Consider the following 25,853-nt stretch of genomic DNA (forward strand, 5'->3'; position numbering starts at 1 on the left):
AACAGGTGTGAGTTCGGTTATAGAATGTCCTGTAAATAACCGTACTGTGTGTGAACGCAACCGTATTAAGGATTCAAATACAGGACTGACAACCGTATTCTGCTGCTGTGTGAACGTGGCCATTAAGGGGGCTCAAATCTTCTTTTCTTCAAAATCTTCAAATCTTTTCCATTCAAAAATAGCCTTGTATTCTCAACGTAATCCCATGAGTATTCATATGTATTTTACATAAAGTGTGGTTCTACCACACGTACAGTTACTTACGTTTCCATAAACACTGAAACATACAGTATTGACGTATTGACAGCACTAAAACGTAAATGTGTACGAATCTTTATGAATATTGAAATCGTGGCATAATGTCTTGATTCTGTCATATCATATCAAAACCCACCCAAACAGACACAAAACCCAGGTAGTGCCTTATAATTCCACCCATCTAGATGGCACAAAGTCCAACATAAAAGGGCCGGAGGGGGCTTAGGAGCTGGGCACAGGGCAGGCACAGGGGAGAAACACAGGAGCCAGCTGGAGCAAAAAACGGGAGAGTCCAGGAAGGAGTCGATAGCGGCAGAAACCAAGTAGGAGTTAATAAGAGAAGGAGCGGGTGGAATCCGCAGCTGTAAGGAACAAAGCGCAGCGATGAAGAAACGATAAAAATACAGCAAAAAAAATTTAATAAAGCATAAAAATACCCCAATATGTTTGCTTATATTTAGGAAACATGCCAAGTTCACCTACTTGTTTATGAGAAAAACAATGCTACAGCCAGATATTCTACTTTGAAAATGTGCGTTCCTTGTCGGAATGTCTGTTTTTGTTTTGGTCTGTGCGAAACCTCGTGCTGCAGTTTATCCAATAGTATTTCGACATCACAGGTTGCCAGTTGGCGGAAAACACCGCGTATTACAACCATGGAAACCAGCAAACGAACTGGGTCAGAGAATCAGGCAATAACGTCAGCTGCGCGTTCCCGCTCGCTTCTCTGTCACGGTGAAGTGACACACACCCGCGCGGGCGCCTCCTCTCTCTCGTCTAATTCGCTCCGGTAAGTAGTGCTTGTATTGTGCATGATTTTAGTCATTCCCGCAGGTTTCGCGGACACACCAAAAGTGCGCGCACCACTGAGCGGTGGATCGGACAAGCCACGAACAGAGACAGAAGTCAAACAGAGTCACAAGTAACGTACCAAAATGAGTGGCTTACTGAGCTTAAACTGTCAAATACATGCAAAAGTATGTCAAAACCAGCGGCACAGGCAATCTTGGCGAGTACACAGATAAACACTGTCAGGTTTTAATCGTTAAATAGCTAAGAAAGTGAACTCATGTTGTGTGTAACAGTATTGGGTCCGTTGAACACCGTTCATAAACTCTTAAAGGGACAGCAGTCCAATATTCCTGCTGTCTGTCTGTCATGTTAATCAAACAACAAAAGACAAAGAAAATCACTTTCTTCTCTTGACTGAATACGTTTTATAACTTTAATGGTAAGAATTATTTGCAATAAAGACTATAGAAATTAAGGTAACCAATGCAAAATAACACAATTGATTACTTTAATTTCTGTTATATTTCTTACCTGAATAAAAACCCAGTTAACCCGAAAAACTTAGTTTCATAGCTCTTTATTCTATTGCATTTATTTGAGCTGTTTATATTTTATTACTGACTTTTACTTGTTTTTTTTATGAAAATAAAACTCTGCATTGAAGAAAAGTAGATTTTTGTTTGTATATGTTGTCATTTATAGTTCTTAGAAAGAAAATCGGAATCGGCAAAAAATAGGGATCGGCCGATCACACCAACAAAAAATCGGAATCGGCCAAGAAAATTGCAATCGGTGCATCTCTACTAAAAAGCCTCTGAATCCATCTAAATATCTCTATGAACAACAGCATATCAAAACAGATAATTTACAGTGTTTAAGTCTTACAGTGTTTAAGCTTACATCTTACAGTGTTTAAGTCTCCTTAGCTTTCATTGTCAATTGCGCTCCCTATTGTTGCTGGCAACCATATGCTGTAAAAGCTGGCAACCCGCATCTTTGAACGAGGGGGCGGGCCAAACAATATTTTGAATTTGGACTGCAGTACCTATTTTGAACACTGGGTGTCATTATTACATAGAGCCCCTTTAAGTGTTATACAGTTGTAAACGTGCATGTGGTATGTCAACGGTAACAGTGTGTTCAATTAAGAAATTCCATCCTATGAGAACAGGATGAGTAGCTGTGCGTACCACATGGAAAAAGTGACATGAGAAAATGTAACATCTCCAATATGTATTGGAGCTATTACAGAGCCAATTATATCCAATAGCTGTCCAGTAACCGATGACACTAAAACAAATGACTTACTGATAGACTAAGTAGACAAAGCTGGACTCGATCTACAACAGTCATCAGTAATGAGAGACAGACCTGAACCAGTATCGACCAAAGCACAGAGTTCAGTACCAACCAGCGCAATTTAAATGAATGATGTAGGAAGTAGATTTAAATATGGTCCCCAATGACAGGTTCTACTCATTTCCCTGATGTGGTGAGAAAGGGGCTGTCCCCTTGTGAAATTGCATCAGCTGCACTGCGGGAATTCCTCCCCTTCTCTGAAATTCTTGAATTCTTATAGGATAATGCCCATTAAATTAACTGGCTAATTGTTTTGTTAAATATGCAAATACTGACAGGCAGTGTATAATGCAGTGGAACGACAATTGCGTTAGAATCTTCTCTTTCATGCTACTGTCATCGTCAAAGACACAACAGAAGATACATCGGTCTTCACAGCATCTGATGGCAACATTCTGTAGAATCCGCCAGACTCCCACAAGCACTGCATCACCTGCCTGGCCCATGCTGAGGCTGCCTTTTCTGACTCGGATTGTATCCACTGCGCGGACCTGCAGGTTCATGTCTTAAGAGCTCAGAGGGATCTCGCTCATGACCTTATGGGAACAAGACCCACTGCCGCCAGTGAGCCACTGGTGGGCCTTCCCCCTCCTCGGAATGAAGACGACTCTACCTCTGGCCGTCGTCCTCGGCCTACACCCCATTCCCCATTCCCCCTCTTCTCGGACGAGAGCTTTCAAGCACCTCCCACCGTTGCGGACTTCGTCTCTTTCGGCGCTGATGAGGAAGAGGACTCCATGTCCATTTCGGCTTCGGAGAAGAATTGGGCAGAGTCGGAGCGAGATCACCCCGACACTGAGGGCCCTGCTGACCTCCATGATGAGCTTGCCAGGGTCTTTGCAAAAGCAGTTAACCCTTTCGCACGTAAGTTTAAAATATTCTGGCTGACCCCCCAGCGTGAGTTTTTTTAAGGCGACCGTTATTTAGAACGTATCGCTTTATGGTTTCCATGGTGACGTGTCATTGTTTGTTACGTGACACACCGCAGCGCTGAATGACTGATGATCTGCTTTCATTTAATTTTTCCTTTTTTATTCAAAATATTCACAAATTTGTTAACTATAGCATGACATATCTAATATTCCGATTGCCAAATATGTGCAAGTGGATGTGTTTTGCTGTTTAAACACCTTTATAACGATCATGTTAGTTGAGCCATATGCGCGATGGGCGCCACCATGTTTGCGCCGCACAGAGAATCGGATCTGTTGGATTTACAACCCGTGAATTTATCCACTTCTCCCGAAATACATGAAACTAAGTGAGTCGGTGAACTGGGGAAGAATAAAGTAAGCTTTAAAGTTACTTTCACAATGTGTATCTGTTATGAATAAAACATGTCGTCTAATTATAATGGAAAGGGTTGTTATTTCCGCTTCTATAGACCTTATTTACCAGAGAAATAAGCGCGCCGCCATCTTTATAATATTGTCTTTGAACTTCCGTTTTGAGGTAGCTCTGTACATTTCTATGGCATCGCTGTCAAAGAATAATTTGTTGGTTAAGTGGATTTACTTGTTGTAGAGTTAATGAAAGTTATCATGAGCATTGTTATGTTTAAAGCAGATGTCTTAACAAATGTCAGTAGTTCGGGAAGAGTTTAAAACGAGCAGTTCATTCATAAATGTAATATCGCTGTGGAAATACAAACCGGAAGTCAAAAGACAACGAGCGCAACGCTGAAAAGGGGCGGGGCTACATAAGGTCTATAGACATCATTGTGTATTTTACAAACTCTAAATATATTGTTTTGTTAGTACTCATGTGTATTTAAATGTCTGAAACCTAAAAAAAACATTATTTGGTTGAAAACACTGCATATATGTAATATATGAAAAGCGCTGCGCGCGTCCGTCTCTAGGGTTACGCGTCAAAGGGTTAAGGAACTCGACCTTAACTGGGATGCTTCAGAGGAACCTGCCAGGAGGAATACTTCCAGTCCAAGGAGAAAGTTACCTTTTTTCCCGGACATCCACGAGCATGTGGTGAAGTTGTGGTCTGCACTACAGTTGCGGCGTCCATGCTTCAGTGGAAGCCCATGGGTTTGTGCGCATGCCCCCAGTCGAGAAGACCATCACCCTTCACTTATGCCCTTCTTTGACTACACTGGGCGTGGACCTCAGCTTACCGTCCAAATCCTGCAGACTGACTGCACACCTTGCTGATAAGGGTTACGCGTTCGCCGGCGAAAAGGTGTCCACACTGCACGTGATGGCGGTTCTGCAGGTATTTCAAGCGATGCTCCTGCAATCCATGGATGCGGCAGCGTCACCGCAGATGGGGTGAAAGACCTGTGTGCGGTGACCGACTTCATGCTGATGACAACCAAGCGCTTGGCCCAGGCCATTGGATGATCCATGGGCTTTATGGTGGTCCTTCACAGGCACCTATGGCTCACCCTAGTTGACCTGAAGGACACCGACCACAAGACGCTCCTCAACGCGCCAATTACTCCCTCCGGCCTCTTTCGTATTCTGAATTATCTGGAAAATTGGACTAACTTTAGCCCATTCACAAGATGTGCTTATCAGCCATATGGATATGCTACTGCGCCATCTGGACTCCCTAGGGCCGTGTGTGAACATGCAAAAGAGCACACTCACCCAGAGTCAGTCTATAACATACCTGGGCATGTATTTCAACTTGCTGGAGATGCGAGCTTGCCTCTCGCATAGAGACCATCACTTCAGCTCTGCACTTCAGACCAGGCAAGTCTGTTCCAGAGGCTCCTGGGACTTATGGCTTTGGCATCATTAGTTTGCCACCTGGGTCTTCTACAAATAAGGCTGCTGCAGTTATGGCTGAAAACTCGAGTCCCATTGAGAGCATGGATCTCAGGTTATATGCACATTGTGATCATGCACACCTGCGTCAGTGCTCTGAGACCTTGGTGCGACCCAGATATGTTCAGAGACAGGGTCCTCTTGGGACTGGTGACAGCACGCACTGTGGTTATGACAGATGCGTCGACTTTGGGCTGGGGCGCAGCATGCAAGGGCATTCCAACCTCAGGTCTGTGATCAGAGTCACAGAGCAGGTGGCACATAAACCGCTTGGAACTGAAAGCGGTGTTTTTAGCCCTAGTGGCCTTTCTGCCACAGCTAAAACAGGATAGGTGACGAGAGGTTGAAAATGTAAATTATGTCGCCTTTTTTTTTTGTTTGGTCTGTCTACATTTCCTTTGTTTGATAAAATAGGAGATGGTTTCACTATCAAGCACTGATACATCTGCGATGTGAGGGTGGATTTTAGGGTTGAAGTAAGAAGTTAAGGTGAGTTATGAGCATCTGGGAAAGCCAAAAAAGGCTAAAATACTATAATAGCATAAACATCAGAAGAGGGAGGCGAGTGAGGTTTTGCAGTGGTGGAATCTGGGGCATGGCCCAGGCTTGCTGAAGGCCTGCTGCTGCGGCATGACACTCGAGGAGGGCCAGATCTTGTGCGGGAGGAAGATGGTGGTGTTAAAGCGGAACTCAGTAAGATTTGCGAAGCTCCCCCTACAGTTTCCTTCAGTGAATCACACTGTTCGTAAATACTCCAAGCGCAGCTCTGGACTACAACGACTACAACGCTCACCAGCGCAGTAGTTTTGCAAATACAGTACAAGAAATCTCGATGGAGGTGGGTAATTTTCGAAATTGTCTTATAAAGTCATAATATATACATAGTTTTTGAATTACCGTAAAGCATTTTGTCACTCTCGCGTGAACGTGAACATGAGGCGAGATTGTGTCGGGTCGATGCAGCTCAACTTGCAAGTGCTGTATTCTGGCGTAGACGTGCCAGATGGGGTTAGTGCTCGCCTCAAACACACCACTACAAGTCAATTAACCATCGGAAGGGCTTAGAAAACTTTTTATGAAGGTAAAAAAAGTTCTGCTTTAAGAGATTCGAGTTTGGGGCCCTGCAGGCTTTGCTGTGCTCTATTGGCTGCCTTGTATGCTGAAGTGGATTTAGGAGAGAGGTTGACTGATTGCAAGGAGAAGTACAGATCGTAAAGCTGGGCTTTATTCATTCTCTGTGAGAACGGCACATCTGAGTTGATCAACACAGGGGATCTGAGTATAAGTGAGATCTGTCATTGGAATGAAAGATTTCGATCTCGGACATGACAGCAATCGGGTGGGGCCAAATGCTGGGAAAACGGTCGCTGGATAGAGGTAATATATATACCACCTATCATGCTAATTAGGTTGATTATCTAAACATGCTTCTCCCAAACTTTGTTAATAAAACATCATTTATTGTGATTACACTTGTCTGTCTGTTATGTTTTTTTTTATAACTGCATATTTTTTGAGAAATGTTTATGGGTAGATTTAGATTTAGATTTAGTGGGATTAGTGGCTCAAAATATCTTTTTAATGCTATATTGTTACTAAAATTGTAATTTTCCTACACAATTCTGTCCATTACGTTTTATATTTTCTTTTTATATCCTCTATAAAATGTTTATGTTTGGTTTTGGGGGTAGGGTTAAGGGATCTAAAATGTATCTATAAAATGGTAAAAGGGCAACTATACAAAATATTTTTATGATATAAAAGTACTTTTAGCTGTAAATACGTAATTATGTTTCAATGTTGTCAAGTACATCTATATTGTACGTTTCAGCAACAAAAATGTACGTTTTGTACCTATAAATGTTACATATTAATACCTATGTATTAAATGTTTTGCAGCAACCTATAAATTGTCAATTTCATTACATTATTGTAGATGTTTCATAAGGTATAGTGGTCATGTTATCCATCAAAACTGAATCCTTCTTTGATTTGCATTTTGGTTTGATTGGTGACTGGCTCAATAAAGCCTGGAATCAGAACTTATTCATCCCACAGATACTAAGAAACAAACTTTAGATACTTGGAATAACCACCTCACTTTGCAACTGGATACATGCCTTCCTGAGCAAGAGGTGTCAATACCTCCCATACAGTTATACTAAACGCTGGTAAACCACGGGCCTTTCTCACTCACAACTGCATTATAGAGCAACACAGCATTAACCTTATAATCTAAATAAGAAGGTATTGATAAGTTTGACCTTTTTGAGGAGAACATGTTTAAGTGAACAATTTGCATTAAAAAAATTGAAAGCTTTATTTTAAAAATTGCCAAAAATAGAAGCTGTTATGAGTCTTAAAAATAGGCATTTTAAATGCCCCTTTAAAGATAATATAAGATAAGATAAGATGTTCATAAATAATATGCAAACTATAAGAAAAGAGTTGTTTTATGTTATATTAAACTTAGTCTTGTCAACATTTTGGAAATTGTCTTTGTGTTCATTGAGATATTGTTTAAAATGTTACTTTTCAAAGGGGGTGTACTCATTTACGCTGAGCACTATATATATATATATATATATATATATATATATATATATATATATATATATGTACAGTGGGACATCAAGGGATTGAGCGCCCTGTTAAATCTTTTCTATCTGTCAAAGAAGCTTTTAAAAAAGTGAAGAATTTGTAAGTCATTGAGGGCTATTCATTATGAAAGTATTATAAGCAATCCTAAAATAGACAAACTGGAAGCTGCCTCTTTATAGATGAGATAAGAAAGATAAGATAAAACTTTATTCATCTCCTTGGAGAAAATACACAGCAAAATACTCAGGGGTCCCCTATATAATTTGGTAGTAAGAAATGCATGTGACCACATTATGTTCGTATGTTATTTTGATCCAAGGGCTCAAAATGAGACAAATTCTAATATATATATTTATACACTGCCCTCCAAATGTTTGAAAACACCCCTGGCAAAGTGTGGTTTTGGACAATATCAGCATAAATCCTTATCTTTTTTTTTTTTTTTTTTTTTTTTTGGTGCAAATACATTACAGTAACTTGACATTATCTTTGAAGACCAGCAATAATAATTTTCAGTTTGATTACATAATAATGGCAATATATACATGTCAAACTCAGACATGCCTCTTTGCCAGCTGTGATGTCTGGTTACTGGTTTAAACTTGGCCCAGGTTTGTAAAAGATTTTTGGGTCAGCACACCTTAATAGCTTCAACAACTGATTGCCAAGTTTAGAAGTTTAGAAAAGTTTAGAATACAATGAACCAATTAGAACCCAGTTTAGGTCAGATAGCTGCTAATGGTGGATATTTTGTTAAATCGAAAATTTAAGTTTTTTTCTATGTATAAACTTTTATATAATAAAATATGTTTTCGTAGTTTGTGTTGTCCCTTATCAGTGCAAAATTATCACAAATTAAAAAGGATTCATGCCAATATTGTACAAAACCCCACATTTCTAGGGCATTTCCAAACTTTTGGAGGGCAGTGTAAATATATATATATATATATATATATATATATATATTATATATATATATATATATATATATATATATATATATATATATATATGCATTTTTATACTTTCACAACACACTGGTTTACACTCATCTAAAATAAGTTTAGGAATTCTGTCCTCAGGATCATCCGGAGAGGAGTCAGTTTTCTCTTTGACCAGCAGAGGGTGTCAGGTGAGAATGAGGCTGAACATGGGATCAAATATCTTGGTAATGACTGCCACTCTGTGCTCACTGTGATCATTTAACTGTGAGAAAAAAAAAAAAAAAAAAAAGAAACCATTTAAATATATATATTTAAAATATTATTTAATTGATTCCTTAAATATAACGGTTTTCTATAGTTGGAGACTTCATTAATGGCTTCTTAGTGTAATACATTATATAATATAATTTAATATTTTCATGCGAGGTATAAGACCAGGGTAAGTTCAGTTTTTACTTCAATGAATATTTCACAGGATGGACTTATTTCTGTTATGTCAGTTAAGTTTCTCTATATATGACATACCTTAAAGTTAATAGGCCTATATAGCTATTAGCATATGTATCATTAGTGCATTATCTAATATAATTTATTAATTACTATAATTTATCACGCTGCGTAGCCTAAACTGCCATTAAACAGCCTATTAATAGCAAATATGTAAAATGCGGATATGCTATAGGGTTCAAAAACATAAAAAAAAATTAATGAAAAATACTCTTGTGCTGAAAATACATGTAAACTGTACTAATCGATAAAAAATATATATATTATGCTGATGTAGGCCTATGTATGCTATATTAGCGAAAGACTATATTTTTATATAAAGGCTTTATATTATTTTCTACCACGCCATCTATACTATAGCTTCTAAAGTGGAATAGTGCATAGTAGCAAAGTCCCTTTAAGACTATAAATAAAGTCTTTGATATTTGGCGTTGATTGCAATGGTAGCGCTCGTGTCGCGTCACTCGTGTACACAGGACTCTGCACCGAACTCGTGTACCCATGATGCTATGGGTCAGTCGAAACTTTGACAGGCACGGAAGAGGATACAAGCAAGCAAAAACACAAGATACCCTGTATCATGCCGTGTTTAGATATGAAAATGCGCGAGTGTCGATAGCATTCTGCGACAGTGTCCTGACAGTGTGGTGCTGCTGTCAGCGATCCCCCGCAGTTCAGGCGCGACTTGCACGCGCAGTTCATTGAGTGACAGGTAAGCAGGTAAGCAATGTTTTACAAACCGTTCAGTTTTCTTAGGTAAAACTTTTCTATGGGCAGGCTGCCGTCTCGACCATCTAAATTTGTGATTGGAGGGCCACAGCGCAAAAACGTTTCGTGATATCTGTTTCATCGCATAGAAAGTTAATGAGCAACATATCGCACCCCGGAGCTGTTTGGCAAGTGCTGCTGCGTCGGGAAAATTGGGTTGCCAGATCCTTTTCTATACATGCTGTATCCAGTACTGGCTACTATTATAGGCCACGCTATTGCCTTTATTGATAAATACTGAGGAAAACCGGCTACACGACTTAAAAACGTTTGTCAATCAAGAAATTAACGTGTTTAATGTTTGTTATATTTGAGTCAAACGTCCTACATCCATTTTCTCAAAAAAATCCCCTTGCCTTGTCATTCATGAAAATGTCAAATATTTATAATTAATGTTTAAACGTTTAAAAAATAATACTGTGCTTTAATTAATTCAAATAAATGATTTAATAATATTTTATAATGCATATTTTATGAACTTTTATACCCTATTTTGCACATCACATCATTGCAGCAGTCATTTTGTTGAAAATTATGTGAGAAAAAAACAATTATTTTTTTTCCTTTTTTATATATCATTTAGCCTGTGTGACAGAGTTAGTATATTTTCTCACCAGTCTGAAGAATCACTGATTCAACACTATACTATACTGTATATATAATATTTAATATTTGTCATTTACATGGTGGTGGGTTCAAAGTCCAATGGGGCTTTTTTCATTGATCAGATGTGATTGTTTTTTCCTCCAGCACACAATCTGATTGTGAAACAGTGAAAGCAAATTGGAATCTCAAGAGTATTTAAGTGTTTGTTGAGTAAAGTGCTGAATAGGGATCAGTTTAACTGTAACAGTGGCTGCAGTGTGTAAGTGAATAATTCATTTCTAAGCTATGATCCGTAGCCGGGTTTGAGTCTGGTTTCCTTTACAAATTTTGCATTTCCTGAGGCAGAAAGTTTATATTTATATATTACATGTCACCACTAATTAGTCTACTGTATCTAATGATAAAGTGGGTCTTTTATTTGGCTACTGAGATCCAGTGTCATGACTAACACGATCCATTGGCACTGCATGTTCTCGTCATGTTCTGGAACTCCTATTCCAGTAATTATAGCAGAGGATAATCAAATCCTTTTAGGAGCTTTTCCTTGAAGTCTGTGTCACATCAAACTACTAAATATCATTTATTACAACTATAATGTGGAGTTCTTCTAAGCATGTGTTTTTCATGGCTTTTGGACTTTGATGACACAAGGGTTGGATGCTGCAGGAATACGCTGTGATCCCACATTCAGTCTTTGTGTCTGTTGACAAAGGCCGGTATCTGTCAGACTCTGCTCTCTCTGGAAAACAATAGTTTATATTCATGTCATTGTTTGGCCATCGCCTGACAGTTTTGTTGTTGGTTGTATTGTTTGTGTTTTGTTACCTGTTCCTTTCACATTTTATAGGGATGCTGTATATCTTTGAAGGTGTTTTGGGTTGTTTGACATTTTAATTGTTGATATCTCTGTTCTCGCCTCTCTCATTTTGTCAGACATGGACCATAAGGAAGTATTTGCAGCATTGCAGACAGTATGTTCAGAAGTTATCTTGGCTCTTGATGGATCTGTGAGCAATTCTTCAAATGTCGACGCTACTGATCGTCTGAAGGGGGTGATGAAGCAGATTCAGGAACATGGTCGTGCTGTTGAACCTTTGATCACTGGCTTTACTACTGTCTATCACCATTATGATTTGGATGCACAGACCCCTGGCAATGGATATCGGACCTTAGTCAAGGTAACTGAGTTGCAAAACTGATGAGTGCATAAAAAAGGTAATTTTTTTAAGTTTCAAAACTCTTGTTTTATTTGCAAATGAGGGGTTTGATGGTAAATGGCAAAGGTCTAGATAAATGCTCTTGGCTGTAATTGAGTGGTTTATTATGGTCTGTGAATTCCTGTTGAAGTTTAATTTAAATTATACTTTTAAATTAAATTATTTTAATGATTAAAATGATTAAATATTATTATGTAAATCTAAATGTAATCATTTTTTTAATGTCTATATGTACACTTCCATTCAAAAGTTTGTGCTTGGTAAGATTCTTTTAAAAGAAGTCTCTTATGGTCGCCAAGACTGCATTGATCAGAAATACAGTAAAAACAGTAATATTGTGAAATATTGCTAAAATGTAAATAAACTCTCAAATATATATATTAATAAGTAATTTATTTCTGTGATGGCAAAGCTGAATTTTCAGTCAGTCTTCAGTGTCACATGATCCTTCAGAAATCAATCTAATATGCTGATTTGCTGCTCAAGAAACATTTCTTATTATTGTCAATTTTGAAAACAGTTGTGCAGCTTGATATGTTTGTGGAAACTGTGATTTTTTTTTTCAGGATTCTTGATAAACAGAAATTTCAAAAGAACAGCATTTATTTGATTTATTTATTCTTTGCTATATAAATAGGCCACCACTAACTTCTCACTAATCCCAAACTTGTGGATGTTAGTGTACAAAAAATCTTTTTCCTTTCTGAATAAAAGTATTAATTTAAAAAAAAAAAAAAAAAAAGTATTGACCAGCAGTGTATTTTTTACAAATATTCATATAAAATTATATATCTTTATACCATGGTCTGCCTTGGCTGGAAGGTGAACATTAAAACTGTTTAATGCACAGTTAGTTCCAGTCAGTTTAATCCCTGTTCACTGAAGCAAACACACTATCAAAGATCGAACTGTGCACACACAGAAACTTTCAGGAGCACAGAAACCTGATATCAAAGTCTCTGTGCAACTTTCATAATAAAATAGCTTCACTACATTATTTTTCACCGTTTTGGTCATATATTGCACTGCAAACATCAATAACAGCTTAAATTCATTAATTTGATGACTATGGTATAAGCATGATAATCCATGGCTAGATGTGTTTTGGGTGGTTCTTTGTCTCCATGTTGTGCATTATTATTCCTTACTTATTTATCCTAATATCCACAAAAGTAGGCCATTGACTTTTCTTTTTTTCATAGGTGGTCCAATCCTGCGTCATCCACATCATCCAGAAGGCCCGTTACATCGCATCAAACTGTACTGGAGCATTTTTCCGGATGGACCATAATGTTGTGGAAATAGAAGCATACTGTAGTGCCCTGTGCCAGCTGAGAGCGTTACTTTATCTGGCACGGATAATCCTCAATGACAATGCCCACGGGCAGCTCTATTCACAGGATGAAGGGGGTTTAAGAGAAAGATTTGTGCAAGAGTACATCTCTATGCACAAAGCTTGTTTCTATGGCCGGTGCTTGGGGTTCCAGGTGAGATTAATGTGAACATTACCTCTGCAAATGTTTGCTTTCGGGTTTTTTTTACAGTACTAACAAGCACCCATTATTAATGGTTTTATCATTTCACTGGTGCATGCAGTTTGTGACAAATGCAAATTTGTTCCAGAAACACAAAGTCTCAATTTCTTCATTCTCTCCTATCAGTTTTCCCCCTCTCTTAGGCCTTTTCTACAGACAGTAGTCATCAGTATGGTGTCCTTTGGTGAAAACTACAAAAAACAACAGACTGGGATAGGTAAGTGCATCAAAATCTCATAATATTCAGACTACATGATTGATTCTTTTCATGCATTTATGTCTGTTATTTATGGAACCTTTGTTTTCACCATGGAATAATATAAAATAATATAATATAAATAAAAAAGGCAACTTTTACCTCACAATTCTGAAAAAAAGTCACAATTCTGAGAAATTAAGTCAGTATATACAGTATATAATATGTATATAAATAGTCAGCTCACTTTTTTCTTACAATTGCGAGAAAATTCTCTCACAATTCAAAGAAAGTCAGAATTGTGAGATAAAAAGGATTTTTTTCTCACAATTGTGACTTTATATCTCACAATTCTGACTTTTTTCTCAGAATTGTGAGATATGAACTTGCAATTGCAATATTTAAAGTCCAAATTGCAAGATATAAGCTTGCAATTCTGAGAAAAAAACTCTTTTTTTCTCGCAATTGTGAGTTTATATTTCACAATTCTGAGAGGAGAAAAGTCAGAATTGTGAGATTTTTTTTCATTTTGTGGCGGAAACAAGCTTCCATAGTTATTCCCATAAAAATAATTTGTCTCTTTCAATTCTTACACAATAACCTTTTCGGATATTTATTTACAGGCATGGCTGCTCTTTCTTTCTTCACTTCGGGCAAATATGTGGTGGACCCTGAGTTGAGGGGGAAAGAGTTTGAGCGTATCACTCAAAATCTAGATATGCAGTTTTGGAAAACCTTTTGGAACGTTACTGAGTCTGGGCTGTTTTCGGTAAGTACAAGTATGTTTATGCATGATTCTAAGTTAGAATAGATAAAACAACATCCATACCTTCTTATATTGTTCTTGAAGCTAAACTGTATGTTTACAATGAAATTTACAATTTCAAAATTTTACCATTCAAAAGTTAGGGGTCGGTATGATTTTTAAAGTTCTTGAAACTCTTTTATGCTCAGCATCATTACTCCAGTCTTCAGTGTCACGTGATCCATCAGAAATCATTCTAATATGCTGATTTGCTGCTCAAGAAACATTTCTTATTATTGTGAATTTTGAGCAGTTTTGCTGCTTACTGTATATATCAATAAAAATTCAAAAGAACAGCATTTATTTGAAATAGAATACTGTTGTTACATTATAAATGTATTTAATGTCACTGTTGATCAGTTTATTGTTTCTTTGCTGAATAAATAAGCCTATACTCATTTCTGACTGACCCTAAACCTTTGAACAGTAGTGTACAAAATAAGACAGAAGACTTTAAATGGTCTTTTTTCTATCGTATTCTGTATTTCTTTAAAGAGTTTGACAAGGATTGCTTCCAGTGTGGTGCAAGTGAATGTAACATTAACTGTGCCAGCTGAAGGTCTGAGTTTGCCGCTGGCCTCTGACCCCAATCTCTCAGTCACTGTGAACCCTCCAGTTGCACACTGGGGCCCTGGGCCAGTCAATGTGCGCTTGATCTCACACACACTCCGACAAGGACAGGTTTGTGTTTGTGTCTTTTTTTAAAAAGAAAAAATGAAGTAATTACATTATTTAGGACAAGCAGCTATGCTTAAGCTCTGAGGGATGTTTTCAGTTACTTAGAATGAGCATATAGAAATGTTTTCAACATTCTTATAATTAGTTAGAATGGCTGCTAGTTAGTGCTTAACAATTGGTAGCAAAACAATGTGCTGAATCACCTCCATATTTGATCTTTTTCCACAGGACAGTGCAGAACTGTTAGCACTTTCTCGCCCCGAGGGGCCTCAGCTCTCTCTGCCAGGGAGTTTCAATCGCCAGACAGCTCCTCTTTCTCCTTGCCTGGTCATACACTTCCACGGTGGAGGCTTTGTTGCACAAACTTCAAAATCACATGAGGTATGGCTGGGGCAGTTTTACCTCCCTATATTAAGTTTCTCATATAAATTATTATTATTTATTTATTTTTTGCTAAGGACCTCTTTCTGTTTTTTTGTCTTTATTGTAGAATTACTTGAAGAGCTGGTCAAAGGATCTGAATGTGCCTATTCTCTCTGTGGATTACTCATTGGCTCCAGAGGCCCCGTTCCCCCGGGCTCTAGAGGAGTGTTTCTATGCCTACTGTTGGGCCTTAAAGAATTGCCACTTGTTGGGTTTGTATTGCACACCCTTTACCAGATAGAAACAACTAGTATGCAGACATGGGGTTATGATGTAATTTTGACATTTACATGTGATTTTATTTTTTTAATATTTTTAGATGAAGTATTACACTACAAAACTTCCCGAAAGTATTTTAGGTCAAATACCCATAATTTGATGTTTGAATCAATTTAATTTAATGGCATTCTAATTTTTACGACCCAATCAACTTGTAAAAAGTGAGTAATAACTCATGCAACACTTAAAAATTAAGGTTAAAAAAAACACCATAGGAGATCAATACTTTCTAATCTGTACGCTAATGAAGTAAATGTAAACATTTAATCTCCATTAAAAGGGTTGAACGTAAGGTTCTGCAAAGAACCATTTGAACTTTATTTTTACCTTTCGATGTGTGAGCATAATAATAGGTGTGGACATGACAAGCAATCCATGCCAACCATGCCTCAGGACTCTCTTAATGTTGATCTTGCTACACAGGATCGACTGCTGAGCGTGTTTGTTTGGTGGGAGACAGTGCAGGTGGTAACCTGTGTATAACCGTCTCTATGAGGGCAATATCTCATGGTGTACGCATTCCTGATGGGATTGTGGCAGCGTACCCAGCAACTCTGCTAACATCAGATGCCTCCCCATCCAGACTACTCACTTTAATCGACCCTCTGCTGCCTTTGAGTGTCCTCTACAAGTGCATCAATGCCTATGCTGGTGAGCTTTTGGATCAAGTCAAGTCATGTTTATTTTTACAGCTCTTTATACAGTACATATCGTTTCAAAGCAGCTTTACAGTAATAAACAGGAACAAGAACAGCATAAATGTAGCAATATCTTTCAAATGGGAAACAATAAGTTTGACAATATAGTCTCATATTTATTCACTTATTCATGAGAAGATATTATTTTGTTTTTAAGAAAAAATAGGAACTCCTCATACAAAAGTTTTTACAGTGGGTTCCAAAAGTCTGAGATCACACTAATGAACAAAATATTGGTTGAGTAATACATTTGTTACAGTATTTACTAATCTTTGTTAACAAGTTAATGGTTAGTTCATGTTAGCTCAGGTCTGGTAAATAATATTAACAGATGCAACTTTTGATTTTAATAATGTGTTGGTAAATGTTGACATTAACATGAACTAAGTTAACAAATGCTTTAGAAGCATTGTTAGTTCATGTTTACTCATGTAGTTATGTTAACAAATGGTACCTTGTTGTAAAGTGTTATTAAAATATTTTATATTTTTATAAAGTATTTTCATAAAATGTATGTTATTAATGTGACAATTTGGGAATTTGAGTGAAAGTTTGAACTAAAAAAATTACCATGAATTTTAGAATGTCTTAGTATTTGCTTTGTCTATTTTTAAAGGAACAATTGACCCTGTCATCATTTACTCACCCTCATGTTGTTCCAAACTTTTATTTTTGTTTGCAGTGTTTTGTCCTTGCGATGAAAGTCAATGGGGACCAGTGTTGTCATGTTGAGTTCACATGCACACTGTCAAATAGTTATACACATATAATTCATTATAACCAGTGTTGGGGAAAGTTACTTTTAAAAGTAATGCATTACAATATTGCATTACTCTCTAAAAAAGTAACTAACTGCATTACTTAGTTACTGTACTTTTTATGGAAAGTAATGCATTACATTACTTTTGTGTTACATTTTCTCATCTTGGCTGTTTGTTTGTTTTTATTACAAAAAAAGTTATGGCAAGTTATATTTGGCAAATTTAAAGGCCCTTTCACACCAAAAGAAACGCCCTTTCAGACAGGACGCGGAATGCGCTGCGCTGGCCCTTCAGATACAAAGCGATTTGTGCTACGCTGGCCAGAGAAAAAGTATAGGCGGAGTCAAAACCTTTAGTTGTTTTAAACCTTTGTTGTTTTACCTTTTGGTCAGCAGCAAAATTTGTATCTGTCCCGTGCTAAGAAGCGAGCAATAGCACTAGCCCTGCTAGTAACAAGAAGAAGAAAGAGAGCAGCAGGAGGCTGTGGGTTTGGATGCCCCATTTCTATTGGTCACAGAGTGCAGTGGTGGAGTTGAACTATTTTGAACTTTGACCGTGGCATGTACATGAGCTCGCCAATGGTGCGCTCCGCTGCGCGTGTGCTTTGGTCGACGCGGCAACAAACCGTCCTTGTGTGGCGCAAGCCATTGAAATAATTGTTTTCATAGTGCAGTGGTGCCATTGTTACATTCTGTCAGCCCTTCAGGCTGAAGGAAATGCAAATTCACGCTTGTACAGTAGAGGGTGCAGCTCAAACATACAAGCCTTTCAGCTATGCTGCCATTCTGGAAAACGTCTCTGGTTACTCATGTAACCTTAGTTCCCTGAGAGGAGGGAACGAGACATTACGTATGGGGAAACCTTTTTCCTTGAAATGCTGAAGCCTGATTGAATCACTCTATTGCTTTGCAATAGCCAATGGCATCCGGGCATTCGCCTGATTGGATGGCTCAGCCACTATATAAATGATGTTGGGCGCCAGAATACCTCAAAATCTTTCGACTGAGTGAGAGCTATTGAGGCTGTAAGGAGGTTTTTCACACGGCAATCTACGTAATGTCTCAATCCCTCCTCTCAAGGACCTAAGGTTACGTGAGTAACCAGAGACGTTCCCTTATCAAGTCAGTTTCTCGTTCATGTATAGGGAAAAATTGTGAAAAATTGTGCAGTTCCTCCTATCAGGCATTCGAGTCCTTGGGAATCATATACTAGGCACACAACTTCCACAATCCAGTGAAACAGCTTCTGTTTCGACAGCCGGCTGCCTTTCTTAACGCCCGCAAAACAGATGAAAAGCTGTTCTGAAGTTCGAAACTGGCTAGTTCTATTTACATAAGCACACAGCACATGCACAGGGCACAGAGCGTACTTCTGTGACACTGAATTGGTGTATGGCTTGGGGGCTCAGAACGCTTGTGTAGTTATAACCTGGGCCCTGAACAGGGGTTGATAGCACTTTAGGTAGCCGAGTCTTGGTGTGAGTCTGACCATACAATCGTTTGGGCCAAACTGCATACAAGCACTACTGACTGATGTAAATCACACCCCTGTTTTCCACATGCTAGCGCGAGCAGCAGCAGCAGGTTGATCTATGCTTCGCCAAAGAGACTCCAAATCAACTTTACTGTTTAGGGGTGTAATCTGCACTCTCCATGAACAATGCCCTCCCTGGACAGCATGTCCACGCAGTAGCGTGTTTACCCACCACGCAAAGCACGCAATTGCTTGGGGCCCCCGTGATTTCTCCCGAGGGGGACCCCACGGTAGTGTAGTCTACGTGATACGCAGGTATATGCCGTATACCCACTAGGAAAAGTCAAGGATTTGCATATAGCTGCTTTAAAAAGCGCAAGGATAAGGATTTGGCGCTCTTTGATGTGTTGTGACTCGATACAGAAGCGGCAGCCTGACACATGAACTGATCCTCTCCTCTGCTTTAATACCAGTTACAGCGCGAAATAAACATGGATGAACAACTAAAGGTATGTTAAAAGATACAGTTCAACTTATCCAAATCCATTTCATGTCTTGTGTTATCGCGCTCAATCATTGTTTCTTACGCGGAAAGACGTTAATAAAAACGCTGGTAAACAAACAAACAAAACGTCACATTTACCTATTACCATAAACTCGTTAGCTAGAAAAATGAAGGCTGATATTGTGACATACATACTGATAAGTCTCACCTTTCCATTATTGTTAATAATAGTTGCAACCTGCACTCTTAAAAGTGCGTTGAAAATTGCCAGCTGATAAACCCCCGGGGACGTGATCACAGGGCCCCTTCCTGGAGATTTGCTTAGGGCCCCCAATAACCTAAACACGCCACTGTGTCCACGCCACGGCTCAGACTGTACATGAACTGCTCAAATTGAGAGAAGTACCCGATCTGCCCACTAGAGCAGGTGTCTTGCCAAGCCCTGCAGGGCGCATGAGCTCATTCCTCCCTGGCGATTGATGTACGTCACCACCACTGTGTTGTCCGTTCGGATTAGAACATGGTGGTCTTTCACAAATGGAAGAAAATTCTGTAGCACCAAACAAACAGCTTCCATCTCCAAGCAATTTATAAGCCAGCGCTTCAAGTCTCTCGCCCCCACACCCCGAATGCTGGTCTGATGTCGCAGAGGGCTCCCCAGCCTGACAGTGATGCGTCCATGGTCACCACTGACCACCCTTCCCATCACAGTACCCTGTTCGTACATGGCTGTGCCAAACCAGGGCATCAGAGCCTTGAGACATGAATGCGTTATGACAAAGCACTTCGTCCCCTCTCTCCACGCCTGCAGCAGGACTCGGTCCTGTAACCATAGTTGCAACAGCCTCATATTCAGCAAGTCCAGCAAGAAGGCAGAGGCTGCAGCTGCCATTAGACCAAGCAGTCTTTGAAACATTTTCAGAGGAACCACCTTGCCTTGCACAGACGAGGCCAGTGTATTGTGAATGGACTGGATTTTCCGCCCTGATAAGCGTGTGAGTCCAAAACCATAGCCAGAAAAGTAATTGACTGGCAGGGCTGAAGCGTGCTCTTTTGCATGTTCACAGACAAACCTAGACATGCTAGATGGGCGAGGAGCCTGTGTTTGTGTTCTCTTTTTTTTTTTTCTCCGCAGGCCATACCTGCTGACAAGGGGCCGGCTTCACTCCAAAGAGGGATTTCTGAACTGCCTCTGATGAAGCGGTGGCTTAGGCTCGCGGTATGAGTTTGAGCTTGCAGGTGGAATGCGACCAGCATAACTGGCTGATCGCTGAGCTGATGACGATCTGGACCTTGACCTGGGGGGAGCGTTAGATCATTTGAGGAGGAGGTGCGGCAGCATCTTCGACTGCTTTAGTGGGCTCACCGGGGTGTTGAGGAACTGCCTCTATTCTGCATCTCGCATCTCAGTAAGCGTCAGCCACAAGTGACGATGCAGAACCACAAGGCTACCCATATTGCTGCCAATTCCCTGGGCGACCTTTTTAAATGCGGACAGGGCTAGATCAGCTGCTGTCCGCAATTTGCGGAATGACTCTGGGTCCGGGCCTTCTTTGTCCAGGGACCTCACCAGTCACATCTGGAATACCTGCAGGACTGCCATCATGTGGAGGGCAGATGCTGCGTGTCCTGCAGAAATATATGCCTTTTCAGCAATATGAGCTTTGGCTTGACATGGCTTAGAAGGCAATGAGGCGGTTTTCCAACGTCGGGACAGACATAGGTGAGTTCCAACGACGTCCTCAATGGGAGGCGGTCGTGCGTACCCTCTTTTCTCCACCCTCTCCACTGTTGTGAGAAGCTAAATTCCTTGTGCATGGGTTTGGGCTGAGTGAGGGGTGCGCCATGCTCCTTGTGGAGCTCAGGGAAGAAAGGGGCTGGTCTCTGTGGTGTGTCCATTTGCTGGCTCGCACCGAGGAAAGACCCATCCATCTAACGTTTAGACGGCTGTTCAGGGGCCGTCCAGTCCAACTCCAAATCTGCTACAGCCTCCGTGAGGATGCTCACCTGCTCCGCGTCTATTGAAATCAGGGTGCAACTAGCCTCTGAAGGGACCTCCGACCAGGCAACCTGGTCAGAGGCACTTGTGGACATGGTGTCGTCCTCTCCACAGCTGAAAGACACCATTCCCTACGCTTCTGCCAGGGGGCTGGAACTCTCTTTAACATAGGTGAGTGGGGGCTCCAGCGTGCGAGGGTGACGTAGGCATTGGGCTGACATCAGCCCCTCGATAGTGCCTCCTGAAGGAGTAATCTGCAGTCTGCCGGCCCGCGGCTCGAAGGCGGTGGGCAGAGGATATGCAGAAGCCAGCGGGCCACAGCTGTGAACAATGGCCAGCCTCCCATGAAGGATCTTGATTGGCAATTCCTCGCAGGCTCGGCAATCCGATCCTTCCAGTGCCGCCTCAGCATGGGCGTGGCCCAGACACAGCACACAATCCTTATGTGCATCTGGAAAGTTGACAGGACCACCACACATGTGGCAAAGAGACATCTTTGTAGTAGATAATCCTTGTTCTCCACCGGAACGCAAGAGGGGATCACTATCCGCGTCGTCCACTCTAGTTGCGCAGGTCAACGGTGAAATCAGGCTCCAGGTGAAGGAGAAAGATTCTGAGGTATTCTGGCACCTGACATCACTTATATAGTGGCTGAGCCAGCCAATCAGGCGAATGCTTGGACGCCATTGGCTATTGCAAAGCAATAGTGTGATTCAATCAGGCTTCAGCATTTCGAGGAAAAGGGTTTCCCCATACGTAATGTCGAGAAACTGACTCAATATGGAACAGAAGAACAGGACACAGGAGAAGTAAATGAGTAAATCTATTCTCACATTAAGTCTAGAACTAGGCTAGAATAAACATCATGTTCACACAGCGCACACAACGCTGATTTCTATGAACGTGGGGACAGGAGAGCTGTCAGTCAATAAATTGGAAAACAAAGTAACTTGCATTACTTATTTGAAAAAGTAACTCAGATTTTTTTTGTAAATCTAAAAGTAATGCATTACTTTACTAGTTACTTGAAAAAAGTAATCTGATTACATAACTCACGTTACTTGTAAAGCGCTACCCCCAACACTGATTATAACATCTTATTTTTGGTTATTTCCTGACTTAAAGATTTCCGTCTCAGACTTTTGGACCTCACTGTATGTTTCACCTAGTCGTGACAATGCTAGAGGTCTCTATATTTATGTACAGTAATAATGAACCTTCTGACTTATCTACAACTCCTTCATGATTGTAGTGTCTTTTCGGTCTCTTGTCACTCTCTATCTCAGGTGCAGGTTGTCAGTCAGTACAGCCAGCTCAGCAGTTAGACACTCTGGTGGCTTTGGGACAGGACACTGTAAAGATGTTGAGTAACTTCGCCCAAGGAGCGTCAAATTGGCTTCAGACTTTAATAGAACAAAAGGCACCATCATCATCATCATCATCATCCTCTTCAACCACATCATCAAATGGTCCTTCGCCTTCCAAGTCAAATTCTGTTGAGAAACCAAAGGAAGTCCAAGATTACCCAGAAAATTTTGAGCCCCTCCGGTCTAGATGTCTGGTGGATATAGAGATACCTTGCACACCAATAATGAAGAACCCATTTGTTTCTCCTCTACTTGCTCCAGACAATCTTCTCAAGGGGCTTCCTCCAGTGCATATAGTGGTAAGACATGATGAATCTGCATTTCCAGAGATAGTGTTGAAACTCTTATTTTAATACTTTGATTGTTCTCCTCAGGCCTCTGCTTTGGATGCCCTGTTAGATGACTCAGTGATGTTTGCCAAAAAGCTGAGGAATATGAACCAGCCAGTGACTCTCACTGTGGTTGAAGACCTCCCTCATGGCTTCCTGAGCCTAGTACAGTTCTCCAAAGAAACACAGGACGCAGCAGATATGTGTGTGAGAAAAATCAGAGAAGTCTTCCAGCAAGAGGAACTCCCAGCTGGTCAGAGGCAGCCAGGGCTTGTTTAGACAGGGAAAGTCCTGATGGTCCACAAAGGTCCACAAACCGAAAATTAGGGGAATCCATCCACCAGCTCAGCTCCTGAAAACAACTGTAGATCCAGCTTGCAACACCTAAATCATATCTGCTAAGGCTTAATGTGCAGTTTTGCATCAGAGTGATTTATTTTTAGAAATTCACAATGACCATTCACTGTTCTGTTCTGACCAAACACAATGTCTAAGCATCCACCAAAATTTCACCATTGTGCCTGTAGTGATGCAATAAGGTCTGTCCATAACATATTTTTAAAACACTGTACTGTGGCTTTTATTTGTCACAATTTCTAACATCTTGTTTTTAGCTAAAATCCAAATGGTTTTAATGTTTAAATGTAATAGGGGTGTCAAACACACAGCCTTACTTTATCTCATATAATTTAACCCTTGTGCTGTGTTCACAACCATTTACATACTTGGATGTGTGAAGTGTCTCATTACTCTATATTATCACTAAATATTGGCCTAAATCTTTTTGTCAACGTGTTATATTTCAATTAGCACAGGTTTTGCATTTCTTTTTGGATCTGATTGATCATAGGCCTCATTTATCTGAGCTTATGCGCCTCAATTTTTGACCCGAAAAAAGCATTATTTGTGGATAATGTTGGCAATATCAAATAAAATTCAAAATTATCCTACTAGTGTGCTTTAATGTTTAATCCTACATTACCACACGTGTACGTACACACACATGCACACACAAGACATGTACACAAAATTTTGAATATTATATGCTTTCTTTTTCAGAAAAAATAACTTTATCTTATTCTGAACTGCATCCAGTATCCATTTATCCATCCAACATTACCACGCGTGTAAACAAACACACATGCACACACAAGATGCATGTTCATGTACACAAAACTTTGAGTATTATATGCTTTCTTTTTCACAAAACTAAACTTTATCCTGAACTTTATTCATACATCCAACATTACGACACACGTGCACGCACACATGATTTTGATTTATGATTTTGATACTGTACAAACTGTATATTCTTTCCCCTAACCCTACCCCTAAACACATCCCTCACTTTATACATTTTTACATTTTACAAAACAAAACAAAACAGTTTAGTATGATATATAAGTCAGACCAAAAAAAAAAAAAATGTCCCCACAAGATCAAAAATGTCTGGTATTTCAATCCATGTGGGGACATTTTGTCTCCATAACGACGGGGGAGACAAACACACACACACACACACACACACACACACACACACACACACATACTTGAACTGTCTTTGCCCTGCAGTGACACTGCTACAAAAAAGTCTTTCTTTCAATGCCAGCACCTGAAGATTATTCAGATGATTGTTCCTAATCATTTGTTGCAATGTCTTTGATCACGAACCTCATGCACAAACAGCTTCTTGACCATTGTGCTGCCACTAAATGAATGATAAGAAAGGTGTTATGTGACATGTACTGTATATACTGTCACTGTGCTATTAGTACTTTTGTCAGCTTTATTGTGAAACATGCAAATCCCAAAACACAATGTTGTAATATTTTGTCTGGAAGATGTGATGAAATGAAGATCAAGAAAGAAAGACTTGGTGGGGTCACTGTGGAGCAAACAGAGCTTGTGTGTGTGTGTGTGCATGTGAATGTGTGTGTGTGTGTACACGTGCGGTAATGTTGGATGGATGAATAGATAGTGGATACAGTTCAAAATAGGATAAAGTTCATCACTTTTAATGGCTGGTCATTTTTGTGTGGGGTTTTCCCACACAAAAATGACCAGCCATTAAAAGTGATGAACTTTATCCTATTTTGAACTGTAACAAATGTGACTTTGTGTAATTTTGTACAAAATAAAAGTATTTGAAAACAAACTTCCTGATTAAACATTAAAGCACACTAGTGTGATAAATTGTACAGAATGTTAAAATTTAAAATATAAAATTTATTCAATATTGCTAAAAATACCCACAAATAATGAGTTTTTTTTTTTTTGTCAAAATGTTCAATCAGATCCAAAAAGAAATACAATAATGACATCTTTATTAGCAATTTTTTGTAGGTCGGTCATTTCTGACCAGCAACACCACAAGTGTAACAAGATGGGGAGAAAAAAATACAAAAATTCTTGATATTCTGCGATAACATAAACTAGCATTTTCAGGAAAAAGATAGTACTCTCCGGGTCCTTACAAAATGATGCAAACACAACGGTTTAAAAATTTAACCTTCAATTATATGAATCAATTCAGTATTGTGCTTTGTACATCAAAATTGCTTATTAAAGCAGGATAAAGTTGCTTCGCACTAGTGAGCATGCATACACTCTCCATGGTTTTACAGATAAAAAAAAGAGAATTAATTGGCCCTCATAAGGTGCCATTTAGTCCAGTATGGCTCCTGACCTAAAATTACTTTGACACCCCTACTCTAATATAAGATTACAATGTAAGCTAATTTTAAAATTTACAATATAATTTTACAAGGATATTTGCTTGTGTAATGTATATACTAAACACTCTGATGCCTTTAAAAAGATAGTTCACTCAAAAATGAAAATTCTGCCACCATTTACTCACCTTCAGGTTATGAATTTCTTCCTTCTGCTGAAAGAAAAAAAGAAAAAAATGTTTTTTTGAAGAAGAATGTCGGTAACCTAATATTTGATGGGCCCCATAGGCTTCCATAG

The 25,853-nt window shown here is 39.4% G+C and overlaps 1 protein-coding gene across 4 annotated transcripts; it reads left to right on the plus strand.

Moving 5' to 3' along the window:
* Positions 1-867: 867 nt before the first annotated feature.
* On the plus strand, positions 868-23,833 carry lipea (lipase, hormone-sensitive a). Of its 4 annotated transcripts, XM_048202160.1 has the most exons (12): positions 868-1,048; positions 8,876-8,925; positions 11,544-11,796; positions 13,038-13,322; positions 13,497-13,587; positions 14,190-14,335; positions 14,867-15,052; positions 15,278-15,430; positions 15,540-15,684; positions 16,175-16,402; positions 22,474-22,853; positions 22,929-23,833. In XM_048202160.1, exons 3-12 carry the CDS (start codon positions 11,554-11,556, stop codon positions 23,160-23,162), a joined length of 2,091 nt encoding a protein of 696 aa, XP_048058117.1. In that variant the 5' UTR covers positions 868-1,048; positions 8,876-8,925; positions 11,544-11,553; the 3' UTR covers positions 23,163-23,833. The 4 variants fall into 4 exon arrangements, with proteins under 4 accessions (XP_048058117.1, XP_048058114.1, XP_048058116.1 ...); XM_048202157.1 differs by lacking the exons at positions 868-1,048; positions 8,876-8,925 and adding an exon at positions 9,679-9,964 and having other exon boundaries at positions 11,552-11,796; XM_048202159.1 differs by lacking the exons at positions 868-1,048; positions 8,876-8,925 and adding an exon at positions 9,679-9,956 and having other exon boundaries at positions 11,552-11,796.
* Positions 23,834-25,853: the final 2,020 nt, after the last annotated feature.

The sequence above is a fragment of the Megalobrama amblycephala genome, linkage group LG9 (assembly GCF_018812025.1).
Source record: "Megalobrama amblycephala isolate DHTTF-2021 linkage group LG9, ASM1881202v1, whole genome shotgun sequence".
Taxonomy (NCBI): domain Eukaryota; kingdom Metazoa; phylum Chordata; class Actinopteri; order Cypriniformes; family Xenocyprididae; genus Megalobrama; species Megalobrama amblycephala.

Excerpts from the sequence above, each read along its gene's own strand:
- lipea (XM_048202160.1), top strand. The coding sequence starts at position 11,554 with ATGGACCATAAGGAAGTATTTGCAGCATTGCAGACAGTATGTTCAGAA. Across the intron at positions 11,797-13,037 it reads GATATCGGACCTTAGTCAAG|GTGGTCCAATCCTGCGTCAT; the intron begins GTAACTGAGTTG and ends TTTTTTTCATAG. Across the intron at positions 13,588-14,189 it reads AAAACAACAGACTGGGATAG|GCATGGCTGCTCTTTCTTTC; the intron begins GTAAGTGCATCA and ends ATTTATTTACAG.